The 19,967-nt window shown below is 32.7% G+C and overlaps 1 protein-coding gene and 3 long non-coding RNA genes across 4 annotated transcripts; 1 reads left to right on the top strand and 3 right to left on the bottom strand.

The window, feature by feature from the left end:
- Positions 1 to 2,867: 2,867 nt before the first annotated feature.
- Positions 2,868 to 3,345, top strand: LOC135143955 (uncharacterized). Its single transcript, XR_010282956.1, has 2 exons — positions 2,868 to 2,922; positions 2,970 to 3,345. It is a non-coding gene; the product is annotated as an uncharacterized LOC135143955 (long non-coding RNA).
- A 244-nt stretch (positions 3,346 to 3,589) lies between these two features.
- On the bottom strand, positions 3,590 to 4,862 carry LOC135143953 (histone-lysine N-methyltransferase eggless-like). The gene is made up of 4 exons (XM_064075856.1): positions 4,681 to 4,862; positions 4,133 to 4,568; positions 3,881 to 4,083; positions 3,590 to 3,833 (listed from the first exon to the last, which is right to left on the bottom strand). Exons 1-4 carry the CDS (start codon positions 4,817 to 4,819, stop codon positions 3,718 to 3,720), a joined length of 894 nt encoding a protein of 297 aa, XP_063931926.1. The 5' UTR covers positions 4,820 to 4,862; the 3' UTR covers positions 3,590 to 3,717.
- A 1,103-nt stretch (positions 4,863 to 5,965) lies between these two features.
- LOC135143954 (uncharacterized) lies at positions 5,966 to 6,889 on the bottom strand. Its single transcript, XR_010282955.1, has 2 exons — positions 6,740 to 6,889; positions 5,966 to 6,687 (listed from the first exon to the last, which is right to left on the bottom strand). It is a non-coding gene; the product is annotated as an uncharacterized LOC135143954 (long non-coding RNA).
- A 6,389-nt stretch (positions 6,890 to 13,278) lies between these two features.
- LOC135143938 (uncharacterized) lies at positions 13,279 to 15,008 on the bottom strand. The gene is made up of 4 exons (XR_010282948.1): positions 14,551 to 15,008; positions 14,362 to 14,500; positions 13,870 to 14,307; positions 13,279 to 13,819 (listed from the first exon to the last, which is right to left on the bottom strand). It is a non-coding gene; the product is annotated as an uncharacterized LOC135143938 (long non-coding RNA).
- Positions 15,009 to 19,967: the final 4,959 nt, after the last annotated feature.

Raw genomic sequence — 19,967 nt, 5'->3', positions numbered from 1 at the left:
GCATGCATACGGTACGCATTTAACCGGCAGTTTCGCATGTTTTTTTTTCCTATAATATTTCATCATCAAAAAAATTGGTCTGAAGAGTTTAGACAGTACTTCCCTCGCTGTCGGAAACTTGACGACTGCATGCCTATCGTGTTTTTTTTACGCTTTCATTAATTTTTTTGAATCACCCTGTATATGCAAACCCAAAAAATATGAATGGAGTGATAGATCACAAATACAGACTGATCATATTTTGTACATTTTAGATATGATTTATTCGGCAAACTTTCGAGCTGACGTCATCAAGTTTTTGGAGGGGATAAGCAAATATTTTTTGACTAAACATTTATTATGCTCTTTATGACCTTAAAACATCTGCAAGATTTCAGAGCATTCGGATTAAATCAATGAAATATATTTACGCATTCATTATTTTTTTTAGTCACCCTGTATATGCAAATCCAAAAAATATGAATGGAGTGATAAATTACAAGTACAGACTCATCATATTTTTACAGTTTAGATAGGATTTGTTCGGCAAACTTTCGAGCTGACGTCATCAATTTTTTGGAGGGGGTAAGCAAATATATTTTGACTAAACATTTATTATGCTCTTTATAACCTTAAAACATCTGCAAGATTTCAAAGCATTCGGTTTTGTAGTTTCTGAGTCAATCAGTAAAATAAATTTACGCATTCATTAATTTTTTTGAATCACCCTGTATATGCAAATCCAAAAAATATGAATGGAGTGATAGATCACAAGTACAGACTCATCATATTTTGTACATTTTAGATATGATTTATTCCACAAACTTTTGAGCTGACGTCATCAAGTTTTTGGAGGGGATAAGCAAATATTTTTTGACTAAAGATTTATGATGCTCTTTATAGCCTTAAAACATCTGCAACATTTCAAAGCATTCTGGTTAGCAGATTAAAAATTAAATTTCAAAATGTTGTTTTATAATTTTGATTTTTTTTCCAAAAATCTGGACGTTTCGGGTGAAAAGTCGATTCGGAGTTGTAAACTACATGTTAGGACTATGTTATTTTATACAATTGAAAACCCATTTACTATGTACAATTTTGAAGTGACGTCATCGCATTAGTGGTGGGGATGATTAGACAAATTTTGGTTAGCGTTTTACCATCTACATGATATTCTTAATATAAGTACAAAATTTCACAACAATCGGTCGAGTACTTTCGGAGATTATCTGTCTAATAAAAATCCGGGACGGCAGACGGACAGACGGACGGACAGACGGACGGACAGACGGACGGACAGACGGACGGACAGACGGACGGACAGACGGACGGACAGACGGACAGACAGACGGAAATGGGAGACCTATTTCTTCGTCTTCTAGGGGTCATGAAAGATCGAGAAAACGTAAAAGTAGAGAGTCGGCCGACGGACTCGATTACAATACTTCCTTTGCTTACGCTCGGGAAGTAAAAAGGGATTTTTAACAACAAAAGGCTTCATATTACGCATAAGAATATTCTGAGCAAGTTAAATGTAAGTAGTCTGCAGTATGTGTTTAAAAAAAAAAGTATATTTCCACTTTATGAATTGTGTCTGGACATGTTAAGTGGGTGCTGATGTCCTAACAGACCCACTCAGGCGGAAATTGACATCTTTAGCAAACAGAAGTGATTAGGGAAGTAAAAACAAAATTAAGTTTCACTACTTTAGCATTTTGCTTAAATTGCCAGGGATTTACGTATTTATTGGACAAACTAATTAGAGGTTTTTAATGGTGTAATGGACCAATTCAAGCGAAAATTTAAAATTTCAGCAAGAGTGGCATACTTGGAAACTAAAAACGTCATTAATTGTCATAATTTTCGCATTTTGCTGACACTGTCAGGTAAATAAGTTTGTGCCAAAATGCCTGTTGCATGCATGCGGTACGTATTTAACAGGCAGTTTCGCATGATTTGTATTTTTCCACAAAACTGTAAATCTAAAAAAAGCGGTTTTCTCTACTTTTACGTTTTCTCTACCTTCCGTGACACCTACAGTACGAAGGTGTCCCGTTTCTGTCTGTCTGGCCGTCTGTCTGTACATCTGTCTGCGGTCCCGGATTTTTATGAATTATGATACAGATAATCTACGAGCCACCGATTGTTGTCAAATTTTGTATTTATATTAGGAATATCTTGTAGGTAATATTAATTCCCGCTTGAATTGGGCTATTGGAACATCGAAAACCATTAGCACACCCAGATACAATCTATCCCATAGAAATTCCTAGTTTTTTAAGCAAATACAGTATAATCAGCGTGCTTAGAATATTCTTATGAGTAACATAGAGTGTTTTGTTCTTAAAAATCACTTCCTTTTTGATTTAAAATTTTGGGGGAAAATAAATGTCATGCGAAACTCCCTGTTAAATGCGTACCGAACGCATACAACAGGTAGTTTGGCACACACTTTAGTCCCGGTCACTGTTAGCAAAATGCGAAATAAAGACAACAAATAATGCCTTTACTTCCCTAGTATTTTCTATTTGTTAAAGGTTTCAATTTCCGCTTGACTTGGGCTATTGGAACATCTAAAACCACTTTGAATTTCCAGATACAAACAATTGTGTCGAAATGTTTTATTTTTTAAAAAAGTAATTCTAGGGGTGACGTACTTAGAATATTCTTATACGTAACACAAATCCTTTTGTGTTACGTATAAGAATGCCAAAGTGCCTTTTAAATATAATTAAATTTTGTTTGGCCATCTATCGTCGAGGGGCTGAACTATGCCGTATTTTCCTTATGTGCGAAACTGACTAATTTATGCGTTTGATCTACTACAGTGTTGCCATAGTGTGCCGACCGTGCCAAAGTTCCGGGATTATATACATATATACCTGTATGTACCACTTCGTAAGAATGTGCAAAGTTCACAACAAACTTCGCAGAAGTGGTGGTGTAAGAATTTTCATATTAATGAGTATCCACAAACATACCATAAACAGTTGTGTTCTTTCAAGGTGAGTTTCCGGTAACTCACATCACTTAATGATTGTTGAAGAGGCTGGAATACAGGGGAGATGTGTTGTGGAAGTTTGTTTAAAAGAACACCTTAGCAAATTTTTCATTTCAAATAAAATAGTGTTTCACAGTTGGTTCTTGCACTCGTATCGAAATAATCTGTAGTAAATAGTTTCCGAAACACACTTTGGAATTATATTGGTGTGGGATTTATACAATTCCCAAATTGACGTCTCACAGAGCCAAACAAATACATATGTCAAACAATACTGATTTAGTTGCAGCAACCTTTTAGTGAAAATTGTAAATAAATTGTATTCTGTGAAAACTATTAAAAATAATAAGCAAAATATTTATGTTCCTGAGGTTGTTTTTTATTTTTTTGTGAGTGATTTAAAAATATTAAGAGTGAAATAAAAATTTTGCAATTCACTTGTGGATAACAACTTATTTGTCAGACTTGTTAAGGATTTAATAAACGCAGTTTAAAACGTCAAAATTGAATAAAAATGTTTTGCTTGAATATATTAATAATTTATAAGAAAGAAAAAAGTGGCCAATGTCACTAGTACATGCCACCCATTTTTATTTTTGTGTACCCGTTCCGCAAATATTGCTGAAGTTTCGTTACTGATCTACTGTGGTGATAACAGAGTGTCTCCTGGCGATGTACTAATTTTAATCGTAATAACACAAATAAAATAAATTATTTATTAAAAATAGAACAAACTGTCAACAACCTCTAAAACTTGCAAGACCTTTATAAAGTGTCACACACTTACAATATTTAGAAAACCACACGTACAAGATAGAAACGTCAACTTTTATAACGACGCCATGTTGGTATTCTGAAAAGTGTCATAAAAAAACGTGTTAGTCATATCACGTAACTTACCATTGGGTCTCATTTCGTACACGACCAAATCACCCTTTTCGAAGTCCGTTATTGCTTGATATAACCCGTGTAAAAAGTACCTCACGATGTGCTTATTTTCCTCAGGTACGTCGTCCCAAGCCCTCGGACTTTGATAACACAGAAGCCACACTTCATCCGGCTTCACGTAAGCCCAGTCGCCGTCGTCGAAAACCACCAAATATCTACAACCAATCGCGACATTACACGCGCCGAGTCGTTACTTTGACAGACCTTTGTAGGTTCTGGTTGGTTGGAAATTCCATAACCACGCCCTTTTCGTGCTTGCGTCGTCCTCGTGACAGTTCGCCGGTGGTCGATAGTTGTTTTTTCAAAGCCACGACACGGCTGCCAACCTCTAGGACTCGGGTGGGCGGTTCAGGGTAGGCTATGTTTTTTTTGGTGGTTATTATGTCGTTGAAGGTTTGGTTGTCGGCGAGGTGGACGACGTCTTCGCCGACGTGGATAAGTTTGGCTTTTACCCACTTTTTGTTGTTTTTGTTGGGGGTGAGGTAGGTTTCCATGAGTTCGAATTTGGGGGGTTTGGGGTCCAGGGTGCTGCCGAACGGGAACATGGATTCGACAGCAGACTCGGTTTTTAGGGAGTTGAGGGCTAGGGGTAAGGGTTTGGGCATGGGTCGTAGGGGAGCAATGTGTTCCACTTGGAGGTCTAAGCAAGTAGTTCAAGTTGAACAAATACAAATTAGTAAATGGTAGTGCCGTTTTCACGCTTGAAAAACCCGTGTGTAACTGTAAAATATTTCTGCGCATGTGCTACTTACCCGGGCACTGAATTAGTTTTTTCAGCAGGTCTAGCGTCTCCCGGTGGTCACGCCTGTGGTATTCTATTGTCTTAGGTGGAGACCAATGCCACTTTTTGGTGGTTTCGTTGAAGCTCAAATTTCTTTCTTCAGGGTCCATTATCTGATTCTTAGTAACAGCAACAAAAAAAATTGACGGAAGAAATGTGACTTTCGGAACATTGACAAACAAGGTGTGTTGATTTTTTGTTTTTATAATGGTGTCGTTGCTTTGGTAACGGGTGCCATTGTAACTATGATTATTTTTCAATCAAGGATTAACTTGAAAAGTAACTAAATTCCAGGTTATGTTTGTTTTTTGTGCATTAAGTTTTCGAAACTTAAGGTGTTGCGTTTATTGAATGTCTATACTGCTAGGAAACAATCAGTTGAAGGAAAAAATAACAAATTGGAAAATTTATTTCTGATTTATACAGGGTCATTATAAAATACTGTAGTCAACTCACCTATGAAAAACGTTTAAGGGCTTTGTCATGAATTACACCTTGGAAAGTCGATTGGAGTTGAACAGAATAAATCATCTGGTCTGTTTTGCAAAGAAGCAATAATTTTTCAAATAATGAAATCCAAAAAGTGAGGTTAAGTTTGTCGAAACCAATGAACACGGTAATTATTTAAAAAATTACATTTTTATAGGTACCCTGAAGGTAAAAATTGTGAAAAATCACGTAATGGACAATGGCAGAGCAAGTCTTATCACAGTTAACGAACACTATGAGTACCTAATGAGTTTTTGCAGTAAATAATTTTGCCAAAGTTGTGATCCCGCGAAAGTTCTGTTTGTAAATTGTAAGGAATCGTCAAAATATTGGTGCAGACATGGTTTGTGACCGGTGCTTTTCTCTTGAAAAAACACAACTGAAAGCCTTGATCTTCATCCCTACAATAGGTGAAAACTGCTATGTCCAAACATTACCTTCAGCTTTGCAGTTTCTAGATATCTGAAACATGCCAGATCTGCATAACAGGAATGTCAAAGAGGTTCTACCCAAAACACGCCCACATGGCCATCCTAATATCAAGATTTTTCAAAATTTCTATAACAAAAAAGATGAAAAAACCAATAAAATTTCAGGAGCATAGTGTTAAGAGTTCTGTAGATGATTATGAGATCTCTTGAAACAACAGAATGTTTAATAAAGATTTTTAACTTTCCTAATAGTAAAATTACAATTATTACTAAACAGTAAGTTGAAGTAAGTTTTAAATTAAGAAAATGCAACTAACACCGAAAGAAAAATGAAAGTTACTGAAAATAAAAAACTTTATTGCAGTACCTACATACACTTTCTACATCTAATTTTGTTTATTGATCACATTCATTTACTTGAAAAAGTATCAGGCCTATGAATCGTCGTCTGGAAACAGCTAACCACACACCAACCTTCATTGCGTGTGATGGTGTTTCTTCAAAAGCGTGAGTATTTTCTATACACCAAATTCTGAAGTTCTGTCAGTTGACATAATAGCCTAACAGATGAAACCAGGCTTCATCAGAAAAGAACGACAAATCGAGAATCCCGTTATCGTCCATATCAGCTTGAAACCAACTACAATAGCCAACGCGGCAAGGAAAATCAGCTGGTTGCAGCTCCTGAACCAACAAAATCTTGTATGGATGCATATGTAACTTCTCTTTTACGATTTTCTGACATGGGCTGTATGGTACTCCGGACAGTAAAGATTTTTGACAAAGCTTTATTCGGACTTTGTTCCATTCTCATCCTTAAATCTTCAACAACGTCTTCACTAACTTGAGGTCTCCCCGTCGGTTTTCACTTAGAAATGCTACCAGTGTCGTTAAATCTGGCCATAATTCGCCATATAGCGTCTTCAAAGATTCTTCATCAATGACAACAGAACATTTCACTAGATACTCGTTTTTAGACGCCTCCACAGAGTACACTCCATCCCCATCCTCATTTAACACCCCATTACGGTAATAGGCATGATGATTGCGCCAAAGAACTAAAAAAATCATTTGTAACACTAACCATAGTTATTCCTCTCTGTTCATTACCTGAGATTATTCCACAATGATCTGTAGTTTTGATAAAAACTGTTTTTTGAGACACTTATTAAAGTTCTAACAATGGGGAAGACAGCAAAAATGAAAACAAGACAAGTCAATTAACGCACAAAGTGAGGGAAAACGTACCAGTACAAACGAAAAAATTATTGACATCTGACAGAATTAATAATGTCTGTGCTAATCAGCGTTGCCACGCCGTTTTACTTACTATCGGTAGATTTCTTGGATAATTTTCGGTAAATTTCGGCATTTTTTCGGTAGATCGGTTTTTTGTGATAGAAAAGGTATTACACATAAATAATAGGTACGTTTTTTTTTTATCATATATGAAGAAGGTAGAAATATTTTGTTATTAAAAAGAAACAAATAAAAAACAAATATTAACATAGATCATTTAAAAAAATATATCTATGAGTAAGCATGCTAAAGGTAGTAGGAACATTTTGTTAAAAATAAAAACACAATGAAACTATAATATTCCCCTTAATTATTGCCTCAGGTGCTGAACTGTTTCGGGGATATACTGAATTTTGTCTAACTAATTAAAAAAAAATCCCCTTTTAATTATAACGCGCTTAAAAAGAATAGATATTTGGCGCTATCTGTAAAAATGTATAGTGGTTCCGCTGGTGCGTAATAGAGGGAACTAAACAAATCCGCAGAACTAAATCTATACTGAAAAAAATATTAAGGAATAAAATTATATAAAAAAAATTATTGAAAATTTATAAATACATTAAAAATAAATTCTTGAATTATCGTAGACTTTTCGGTAGATTTTGTGTTTCAATCGGTAGATCGGTAGACAGAGCCCAAAATCGGTAGATCTACCGAAAATTCGGTAGAAGTGGCAACACTGGTGCTAATGTCAACTAATGTGGCGCTAAAAATAAAAATTCCAATATTAGTGTAATCCTTTCCACAAAACTGAAAAAGGCGGCACAAAATGTCACCAAAATCATGGCCTTCTTCGACTACAATATTTTATAATGACCCTGTATAAGATATACAAAAGAGGCGTTCTTACCTCCATATCCGTATATGAGTGGGTACTCGTAGTTTGTTGTTACCTCCAACAGCGTTGTCAAGTTTATACACAAGCTATCCTCTTTTACGTATATAGCTATTTCACAGCAAATTAGATATCTTGATTTCGTGCGATCATTCAAAGAAAGTGTTTAATTATATTGCTGAATTTTTTGGATATTTTTGGTAAAAATTGCAAAATGATTCCATTTTTTTTATAGGAATAGCAAGACATCATCCTAGAAATGCATAAAAAAGTCGATCGAAGGTTATTTCGACAGAACTTTCCTCGCCTCTGAAGTACAATCAACTCCAGCTTTTTTGAAAATTATTTGATTTTGCGAATTTTACTTTTTACTTTCCAAACGTAAGGACGTATTGTAAACGGGTCCGTCGGCTGAGTCTCTACTTATACGTTTTCTCGACATTTTATAACCCATAGAGTACGAAAAAATGGATCTCCCGTTTCGGTGTGTGTGTCTGTCGGCCGTCCGTGACGATTTTTGTTAGACAGATAATCTCCGAAAGTACTGGACCGATTATTGTGAGTGAAATTTTGTACTTATATTAGGAATATCATGTTGATGGTAAAACGCTAACCAAACTTTGTCTAGTCATCCCCACCAACAATGTGATGATGACACCTCAAAATTGTACACAGTATTGTCTTTGCCATTTCTATTGAAACACTACCTCTTGATTTTGCTTAAAATTTAGCAATTGGTAACAGCTTTCGGTTGGTTGACAATGGCTTTTAATTCGAAAATTCTCTGAATATGAACGTTGCCAAATTTACGATTAACAGGTGATGTTTCAATAGAAATGGCAAAGACTATAAATAGGTTTAAACTGTGTAAAATAATATAGTCCTACACGTACAGTATATGAATCCGTGTTGAGTTTTTACCCGAAACGAGCAGATTTATGGAAGAAAAATCAAAATTATATAACAATTGTGTGTTGCAAGTTAAAACTTACATTGTAAAATATACAATTTTAATTTTTTTTTTCCAAAAATCTTGATGTTCAGCGTGAAAACGCACTACGAATTCATACATCACAAGTGCAGGAATATCGTATTTTATAAAATTAAAAAAATACTATTGTAAATTTTGGATCATCCCATTGGTGGGGGGATGATTAATCAACTTTTGGTCAGCGTTTTGCAATATACACGATATTCTTAACATAAGTATAAAATTTGATAACAATTGGTGCGGTAATTTCGAAGATTATCAGTCTAATAAAAATTGACACAGACGTTGGAGAGTCAGGCGTCAGAGAGACGGAACCGGGAGACCAAATTTTTCGTACTCTAGACGTCATGAAACGTCAAGAAAACATGCAAGTAGCAAGTTGCTATATAGACTCGATTACTATACTTGTGATTGTATTATAAGTGAAAGTAATTCGAAGTCCTGGAATTTAAGACTAGACTTTTCAAACTGTATGCTACTGTTGCTAAAAACTCACATTTCATCACTCGCAGGCTGTAAACCAACCTGAATTCTAATTCTAAGGCGATTTTGACATGTTTCGAACGCTATTACTGACAGAAACGTCTTATAATTTTTGTAATTGTAATTGTAATCGAGTCCGTCGACCGACTCTCTACTTTTACGTTTTTTCGAGCTTTCATGACCCCTACAGTAGGAAGAAATAGGTCTCCTGTTTCCGTGTGTCTGTCTGTCCGTTTGGCTGCCGTTCCAAATTTTTATTAGACAGATAATCTCCGAAAGTACTGGGACAATTGTTGTCAAATTTTGTATTTATATTAGGAACGTCATGTAGATGGTATAACGCTAACCGAAATTTGCCTAATCATCCTCACCAATAACGTGATGATATCATTTCACAATTGTACATAGTAAATGGGTTTTAAATTGTATAAAATAACATGTAGTTTATGAAGCCGTGTTGAGTTTTTATCGAAACGTCCAGATTTTTGGGAAAAGAATCAAAATTATAAAGCAACATTTTGCAATTTAATTTTGAATCTGCAAACCGGAATGCTTTGAAATCTTGCAGACGTTATAAAGTTATGATAATCATGATAAATTTTTAATCAAAATTATTTACTTATCCCCTCCAAAAGATTGATGACGTCAGCTCAAAATGTTGCCGAATAAATCCTTTCGGAAAAATCCAAAATATGATGAGTCTATATTTGGGAACAACAGTTGCTCCAAAAACACGTAATATACCTGAATACATGTGATATTTATATAAATTTCTGTACAAATCCTATCCTTCCTCTTATCCTATCTTTCGTCTACCTGCCCTATTGTCCAACTTTCTCTTTCAGTTTCTAGAATTTTCTAAACGCTTTCTTTAAGTTCTTCCACCTCTCCAAAACCGAACCTACGTGTCGACAATTTTTAAACACCATTCCTTTTTCTTCCTCGAGCTCTCAACCCGTAAGCATCTAATAAAAATCTGAAAACCGTGACCGTCCCTATTTCTTATTAAAATCCCCACCGATACACACAATTCCATTCATATTTTTTAGGCTTACTTACTGTTCATCAACTCCAAAAAATTTATGACGTCATCTCAAAATTTTGCTGAATAAATCCTATCTAAAATGATCAATCTATAATTGTAATTTATCACTGCATTCATATTTTTTAGCTTTGCTTATAGAGGGTGACTCCAAAAAATTAATGAATCAGTCAATTTATTTTATTGAATAAATCAAGAATAGCAAAACTGAATATTTTGAAATCTTGCAGCCGTTTTCAAGTTATTGAAGCATGGTAAATTGTTGATCAAAATATATCTGTTTAGGTCCCCCAAAAAACTGATGACGACATCTCAAAATTTTGTAGAAGAAATTCCACCCAAAATGTGCAAATATGTTCTTATTTGTGGTCGATCATTGGACTCATATTTTTTAGATTTTCTAAAACAGGGGACTCAAAAAATTAATGAATGTGTCAAATTTATTTTATTGATTAAATCAGGAACGACTCACTCCATTTTCCCAGAAAATTTTGGGAATACAATACTGTTATTTTTAGTATTTTACACTGCATCAATCCAAGTTGATATACGTGTATTTGTAAAAATGACGTCATCACAAAACGTTGCTTTTAGCAACAGTAGCAACTTAAATTCGAATTTGAAGACGATGTAAGCAACAATAGCTACTCGAATTCTAATTTCAAAACGATTTTGAGACGATTCAAACACCATTAGTGACAGAATGTTCAACACATAGAACTTTTATAAACACCTAATGACGTAAGTGAAAGAATTCGAAGATGCTGAAATTTTAAATACAATAATCAGGGCTAAAGGAGGAAATCGAGCTTGGAATGTCCTACATAAAAAAAGAATAAGAAAAAAGAAGGGCTCGGACTGTGTCCAGAATGAAGGGCCATATATCGAAAATCTTGTGTGGTTACTATAAACTGGCATCAAATCGGCTCTTTTCAGAACCAATAGTAATTTCGACAAATAAAGTAACAGTAAATTGGTACTGGTCAATATTTTGGAGAAGAATGTGCACTCTGCACTAATGTTGGTTAGTGGTTACACAAAAACCTAAATTCTGCGATCCCATATTACATACGACTGCAACAACTGTATAATCACAAATAAATGTTTCAATTTAAAGCTGGTTAGATGGTTGCTAATCTTATTATTACTGATACAATGCCTCAACAGAGTGAAAACTCCAATTACACTAGTTTACAAGGTTTTATATCCAAAGACAAAAATAGTTGAATCTGAAGGATTTGGGTTCAGGAAAATCAAATCTGAAAGCAGAAAAAATCCATCACGTCAGGTTTTTGAGATATTTATATAAACATATCCCGTATTTCTCTTCTTTTATACAACTCTTGTTATTTTTTTGTTTTTAAATATATATGAACATATAGTTCTTTTAGCAAATTTGTTTCATTTTACAAGATCATCTACGTCAATAAATAACATGAGTATCAATTTTTCAAGCTACTAGATTGTCATCAATATTTTATTTAAAATTTTTCAAGTATTGATTTTAGAATAATTGGTTGCTTTTGATTTCTCTACGGGACGTGATAATAAAAATGTGGGCTTGGTCTCACAAAGATCTTTTAAAAGGATATAAATTTGCTCAAAGAAATACAGGTTTATCTTTAAAAATAAAGTAGTTACAGGGGTTGTATCAAATAAAAGCAACACCTAGTATATATTATAAACATTATGACTGAAAATTAAAAATGATTAACACTAGCGTTTCTTTTATTGGCAGTACTGTCAGTTTTCCTTATAATAGACCAACAGTAACACATTTTCGTCCCAAAATCCTTGATACCTTCTTTTTAAGCATATTTGAACAGGTCTTCCCGCTTTAGGTACTATAATTTTACCACAAACGTAACAAAACTGATTTGCACTTACTTTGCACGATTTCGAAGACATGTTTTATGCCACAGTGTTAACATGAATCAATTTAACCTAACGTGAAGGTAAAAGCAAAGTTCATTATTTTGTATTTTTGAAAAAACCTGACGTGATAAGGATTAGTATCCATTTTTGGATTTGTTATCAGTAAGTAATTTAGAAGTAAAAAATATTTTTTTTATTTTTGGATATGAAAAAAAGTTTAAATTTGTAAATTAATGTCATTCTTAGGCAAGGAGCATAAATATTAACAAGAAAGAGTGGAGTGAAATTAGCAAGTTTAAAATCTTAAGCACATAAACGAAACACAATGAATGCTAGACAACTTGATGGAATGTGCTGTACTGATGAGATCAAACAAGATAGAAACTGCAGGCTACAGTTTTCCAACACGTTGTCTAGTCTTCGGGGTGATTGCAAATTAATGTATTTTAAATTTGGCGCTAATTTGATGCCTTTGGACGTAACAGTCGATACCATGTTTCCTTCTACCATGCGTTGGACATATGTATGACGGCGATGTTGCCAAGTTTCAGAGGTCAGAACGTACAGTTTATATGCCGGAGGTAACAACATACTAGCAGTGTATAAAGGTAAGCGACGCCAGCGCCAACGGCCTACAGCTGAACTAAAATAAAAAGTTGCGACTATGGGATGCACGTTATGACCTCCAGACGAAAATTGAAAATCAAGCTCCTAGCGCCCCCTAGATGATTAAAAAATTATTTACAAGGCAAAACGTTTCTACCTCCGAAAACGGAGGTAGGAACGTTGTAGATGAGGTGACAACGTACTATACGTATATACTTCGGAGGTAACAACATACCGTGCATACATATATATATATATATATATACGTCAATAATAACTTTTGGCCTCGCGCCAGATTTAGGCAACAAGTAATGGGAGAATATGAAAACCACATCCTAGCCTCAAACCTGTCATATCAGTGTTCAAATTTGTATTTATGGTTGCATCATTTACAACAAGCGAATGCTTGACACGTTTTAAAGTAGGTAAATATTTGGAGTTACAGTTTAAACTGTTTTCGAGTAAAAGAAAGAAAAAGTGGTATGAACCAGTTTATTCAGAAATAATTTTTTGGAATTAAAACAGCCACATAGAGGCTGAAGAAATTAAGATAATCAAAGAGAAAAGAAAACAACTTAAAACTAGGAAAGCTTACTTCGTAGTAAGTGCAATTATATTCTATGAACATTTAATACTACTATAAAACACCAAAGTAGATTATTCATATTTCTTATGAAGTTAGAGATTGCAATTATTAACAAAGTTGACAACGTATGGATAAAGTTAAATATACATCTTTTAGTCAAAAGAGGTGTCTGCATAATTTGTTACAGTGTGTTTGCAGGTATATTTGTACAATGCAGCAGCTGCTGCATTCACTATCCAAATGTAATGTATAAATAATGATTTGTCTGGTGTATGGTGCAGTCTTAAAATTAGGTATTTTTACTATATTTCAATTGGATAAATATTTTTACACATATTTGTAAATTCTCGTGCTTTGCCAGTTTTAGACGTTGGAATTTTAATTATTAGCGTATCGTTTTTGTCTTGAATGCCGTCATTATTTTTCAATTTATCCATTCCACATGCTCCTACAACTTCTAATAAAAAATAAACCTAAAACATAATGATTTATAGACAATGTGATTGACCTTGTTTGAGATCACCTTTAACATCAGGTACATTTAATCACGGGCTTCTGTTAAAAATTTTGGTAAGTCTTCTCTTGTAAATATATTTGATTTCTTGGCAATGTAACCTATATTTTTTGCTTGAAAACTTGGTGTACTTAGATATATCTATGCTGTTTTTTATTAACAGAGTTGACTTTAACTACGACTATGCAGCCCAAAGTGTTAAAGATTTCACAGAATTTGCTTTTTCAGCGAAATACTTGTATGCAATGAGGTGTTCTCCATATATTTTGCATGGTTGTTTCTACGCCAAAAAAAAATTTTTCATACCGCTTTTCATAAACTGTGGCTGAGTTTCTGGTTAATAAATTTGATATATTATCTGCCAGTTTTTGCAAGTTCGGTCGAATGCATGTAAACTTCTTGTTATTATAGCTATCCATCTCTATTTTGCAATTGCTGCAGATCTTTCTGCAAGCAAAAATATTATTAAAAGTGCCGAAAAATAAGAGGTATGCTTCATACTTTCATTTAAAATGGGCATGTAAGTTAATAATCTGTTCTGTAATAATAATAAAAGCTTATTATAGGTTATGTAGATACAAGAAAATTGTTCAAATTCTTCCATTCCGCGTACTCCTACAACTTCGAATAAAAAATGTACCTAAAACATTATGTTTTATAGACAATGTTATTGACCTTCTTTGAGATTACCTTTGACATTAGGTACATTAATCACGGGCCTCTGTTAAAAATTTTCGTAAGTTTTCTCTTGTAAATATATTTGATTTCTGGGAAACATAACCTATATTTTTTGCTTGAGAATTTGGTGTACTTAGATTATATCTATGCTGTTTTATATTAACAGAGTTGACTTTAACAACGACTATGTAGCCCAAAATGTTGATTTCACAGAATTTTCTTTTTCAGCGAAATACTCGTATGCAAAATGAGATATTCTCCATATAATGTTTTCCATGGTTGTTTCTGCACCGAACAAAAACTTATTACAGGTTATGTGGATACACATTGTTCGCTGCCATAGAATGTCGCTGCACTTCAAGAAATCCGCTGTTGCCATGCAAGGTTGCGACGTTGCGAGATTACGCGCAAATTTAGTTAATAAATTATATTTATAAAATTAATAAACCGGATGTGTTTCTAATAACTAATAAAAAGGGTTAACAAAGAGTATAGAATTACTGCTAAACCGAAAAACAATTTATAACCTTGTAAAATGTAATTGTGGAGGTAGATCATACTAATATGACAACACCGCATTTAATTTCTGTGCCGATTTTTGAACATAGAAAAAGCACATTACTGCGCGATTTCGAAAAAAGAAACATTACTATTTTTTAGCAGCTTTTAACCTCTCTTTTTATATTTCTCCAAGAAAGGCGTACATGTCAATTTTAAAATACCAGTTTAAGTTGGAGTAAGAAATTTACTTTTATGGTTGTGTGTACAGGCACTTCTACAATTAGCAGTACAAGTTTTTGTTAATCTCTTAAATTATTTTTCTACTTATGGAGCCAATCTGGATATTTGCTTAAGGGTGTGCTTTAAATTTTAGGAATTAATATCTTGGAACGTCATACATCGTTTCCATACATTTTTGAGCTTCTGTTTTATTTTCTAATCACTTGGAATTTCATTTCCAAAAACAAAAATTGTACTTGAAATGATAGATATGAAGCTCATTATTCCGAAACATGTAATTATAAGATCAAATGTTACTATGCATGAAATGTATTATTTGATATAAAGTAACTTTTGATATCGCATTCTTTAGATTTTTTTCATGGGTACTTTACAGTTAATAGTATCACCATGAAATTGTCTCTTAGATTTGTTTTTCTTTCTTCCGGTATTTGAATCACAATTTGATAATCTTAAAACAACGACAATTAATTTAACTTTAGCTTGAGTTGTGAACCTGAAAGTTGTTTTGTATGAATTTGTGTGACAAAAGTGTACTAAAGATGAAAATAATTACTTATACTCTTTTATAATCATTAATTACATTTGTAGCAATTTTTGGCCTCTCGTATTTTATATTATTTTATCCAAGAAACAAGCGAAATTTGAAAAACCAGTTTAATATTTTAATGGAGCAGTAATTATGAACCCAAATGTTGCTATGGATAAAAACTATTATTTGACTTAAATTAACTTTTGGAATCACAGTCTATGGATTTTTTTCGTAGATACTCCACAGTAAACAACATAATTATAAATCTGTCCCTTTGATTTATTAATTTCTCAATCCGCCGATATTTGAAAGACGATTTGGTATTCTTAAAACAAGGGTTACTAATTTAATGTTTCCTTGGACTGTGAGCCTGAAAGTTGTTTTGTATGAATCCATATGGGGTCAAAGTGTACTAAAGATGAAAAGAATGACTTCGTTTATAGCAACTTTTGGCCTCTCGTGTTTAATATTTCTCCAAGAATGTTTTTAATTTTGTAAGATATTGGGCCAATAAAACATACACCGACAACATTATTTGCAATTCTTCCAACCACCTATGAATTCATAAAATATCAACTTTTGCATCTTTAATTGAAATATTGTTCAATTCTAATCTAAACCATGAAAACTATAACAAAGAACTTCAGTCCATAAAACAAATTGCAATAAATAATGACTTTAAAGTAAAATTAATCCACAATCTAATTGACAAAATAAGATACAAAATTAAAAAAAAAACAATGTTGCTCGTTGTTCAAAACGGACCATGATACTAAGGAAGACATAGGTAGATATTATTTTCTGGATTTTATTGAAACATTATCTTACAAAATTAAAAACATACTAAATAGAGTGAATAAAAATGTTAATATTTCATTTAGAAAAATTAATTCAACCAGAAATCAGTTACTGAACAACAAAGATAAAATTACTTAACTAGATAAAGCCGGAGTCTATCAATTACAATTTGAATGTTGAGATTGTGCCTTAAATTTTACGAATCCATATCGTGAAATAATACACCTCATGAATTTCACTGGCTTGTGTTGAAATTTCGGGTTTCCAATTTTAAATTTATTAATCTAGTACTTCGTTCCAAAAACAAAATTGTGCCCGGAATGATGGGTTAATTACCTGTTTTCACATATACGAAGCGCACGAGTCCGAAAGTTACCTAACATGCAATTATGAGGCTAAATGTTGCTATGGATGAAAACTATTATTTGAATTAAAGTAACTTTTGGCATCACAGTCTTTAGATCTTTTTTCATAGGTATTTTACACTTAACAACATCATTATGAATTTATTTCTTAGATTTATTTCTCAATCCACCAATATTTGTCTTAACCTCATAGAAAATGTTTCGTCTTATGGAAAAAATCTGAATCTTTACACTTGGGGGTGTGCCTGAATATATAGCACCGAATATTGCCTCACATGAATTTTACTGCCTCGATTTGACCAAATTTTGGGTTTCCGATTTTAGATTTAATCATGTACCTAGTACTTTAAGATATGTTAGCACATGAGTCCGAAATTATGAGGCCAAAAGTTTCTATGGATGAAAGCCATTATTTGATTTAAAGTAACTTTTTGCATCACAATCATTAGATTTTTTTAATAGTTACTTCACAATTAATAACACAATTATGACTTTTTCTTGTAGGTTTATTTCTCTTATTTGTTATTAAAATAACTGCTGTTAAGTTCATTTTAGCTTGGGTTGTAAGTTTGAAAGTTGTTTTCTACGATTCTGTGAGGCCAAAGTCTACAAAAGATGAAAATAATTTTAGGTTAGATAGTTCACCACTCTGTCAATTATTTATTTTTATTTATACTATTTTCGTGTGGTATAGCAAGAATAATGGTCAACAATCAAGTATTTTAGGCTCAAAAAACGGCAGATCAAATTCCTGATAATATTAACACTAGTAAGTCTAAAAATTTAACCAAATATTGACTTTTTTAAAGTGTTATAGGTTTACTGAAGAGGTGGCTAAGGAAGGGGATGAACCCTGAAACTGGTATCACCAAAATAGTATTAATAAAAATAAATAATTGGTTGATTGAAGAACTACATAACCCAACTTTATACCCACGCTAATATGGAAACAAACATTTCAAAATAATTAGCTCATTTATAGCAACTTTGGACCTGTCGTCCTTTATATTTGGCTAAGTAGCAAGTATTTAAAAAATTTTAATAATCACTTTAACTTTGAATAAAAAAAATTTTTATGAATGCGTCTACAGATACTTCTACCATTCACAGTCGTAATTTTGTCTTAACCTTATAGAAAATGTTTCGTTTTATGGAAAAAATCTGAATATTTACACTTGGGGGTGTGCCTGAATATATAGCACCGAATATTGATTCACATGAATTTTACTGCCTCGATTTGACCAAATTTTGGGTTTCCGATTTTAGATTTATTCATGTACCTTGTACTTTAATGTATGTTAGCACATGAGTCCGAAAGTCATTGGTCATGTAATTATGAGGCCAAAAGTTTCTATGGATGAAAGCCATTATTTGATTTAAAGTAACTTTTGGCATTACAATCTTTAGATTTTTTTAATAGTTACTTCATAATTAATAACACAATTATGACTTTTTCTTGTAGGTTTATTCCTCTTATTTGTTATTAAAATAACTGCTGTTAAGTTAATTTTAGCTTGGGTTGTAAGTTTGAAAGTTGTTCTCTACGATTCTGTGAGGCCAAAGTCTACAAAAGATGAAAATAATTTTAGGTTAGATAGTTCAACATTCAGCCAATTATTTATTTTTATTTATACTATTTTCGTGTGGTATATCAAGAATAATGGTCAAAAATCAAGTATTTTAGGATCAAAAAACGGCACATCAATTTCCAGATAATATTAACACTAATAAGTCTAAAAATCTAACCAAATATTGACTTTTTTAAAGTGTTATAAGTTTACTGACGAGGTGGCTGAGAAAGAGGATGAACCCTGAAACTGGTATCACCAAAATAGTATAAATAAAAATAAATAATTGGTTGATTGCAGAACTACCTAACCCAACTTTATACCCACTCTAATATGGAAACACACATATCAAAATAATTAGCTCATTTGTAGCAACTTTCGAACTCTCGTATTTTATATTTGTCTAAGTAGCAAGTACTTAAAAAATTTAAATTATCACTTTAACTTTGAATAAAAAAATATTTTTATGAATGCGTCTACAGATTCTTCTACCATTCACAGTCTAATTTTGTCTTAACTTCATACAAAATGTTTCGTATTATGGAAAAAATCTGAATATTTACACTTGGGGGTGTGCCTGAATATATAGCACCGAATATTGATTCACATGAATTTTACTGCCTCGATTTGACCAAATTTTGGGTTTCCGATTTTAGATTTATTCATGTACCTTATACTTTAATGTATGTTAGCACATGAGTCCGAAAGTCATTGGTCATGTAATTATGAGGCCAAAAGTTTCTATGGATGAAAGCCATTATTTGATTTAAAGTAACTTTTGGCATCACAATCTTTAGATTTTTTTAATAGTTACTTCATAATTAATAACACAATTATGACTTTTTCTTGTAGGTTTATTTCTCTTATTTGTTATTAAAATAACTGCTATTAAGTTAATTTTAGCTTGGGTTGTAAGTTTCAAAGTTGTTCTCTACGATTCTGTGAGGCCAAAGTCTACAAAAGATGAAAATAATTTTAGGTTAGATAGTTCAACATTCAGCCAATTATTTATTTTTATCTATACTATTTTCGTGTGGTATAGCAAGAATAATGGTCAAAAATCAAGTATTTTAGGATCAAAAAACGGCACATCAATTTCCAGATAATATTAACACTAATAAGTCTAAAAATCTAACCAAATATTGACTTTTTTAAAGTGTTATAAGTTTACTGACGAGGTGGCTGAGAAAGGGGATGAACCCTGAAACTGGTATCACCAAAATAGTATAAATAAAAATAAATAATTGGTTGATTGCAGAACTACCTAACCTAACTTTATACCCGCGCTAATATGGAAACACACATATCAAAATAATTAGCTCATTTATAGCAACTTTCGAACTCTCGTATTTTATATTTGTCAAAGTATCAAGTACTTAAAAAATTTAAATTATCACTTTAACTTTGAATAAAAAAATATTTTTA

This window comes from Zophobas morio, unplaced genomic scaffold, assembly GCF_036711695.1.
Source record: "Zophobas morio isolate AGI-343-1 ecotype UQ-CSIRO unplaced genomic scaffold, CSIRO_AGI_Zmor_V1 ptg000078l, whole genome shotgun sequence".
NCBI classification, from domain to species: Eukaryota; Metazoa; Arthropoda; class Insecta; order Coleoptera; family Tenebrionidae; genus Zophobas; species Zophobas morio.
Note: the sequence above shows the minus strand (reverse complement) of the source record. Positions and strands in the feature narration are given on the sequence as shown.

What these genes read in the sequence shown, in the direction of transcription:
- LOC135143953 (XM_064075856.1), bottom strand. Translation starts at nt 4,819, where the DNA reads ATGGACCCTGAAGAAAGAAATTTGAGCTTCAACGAAACCACCAAAAAG. An exon ending in ACCAACCAGAACCTACAAAG is followed by an intron (nt 4,084 to 4,132) that starts GTCTGTCAAAGT and finishes GATTGGTTGTAG; the next exon opens with ATATTTGGTGGTTTTCGACG. An exon ending in GTACGAAATGAGACCCAATG is followed by an intron (nt 3,834 to 3,880) that starts GTAAGTTACGTG and finishes GACACTTTTCAG; the next exon opens with AATACCAACATGGCGTCGTT.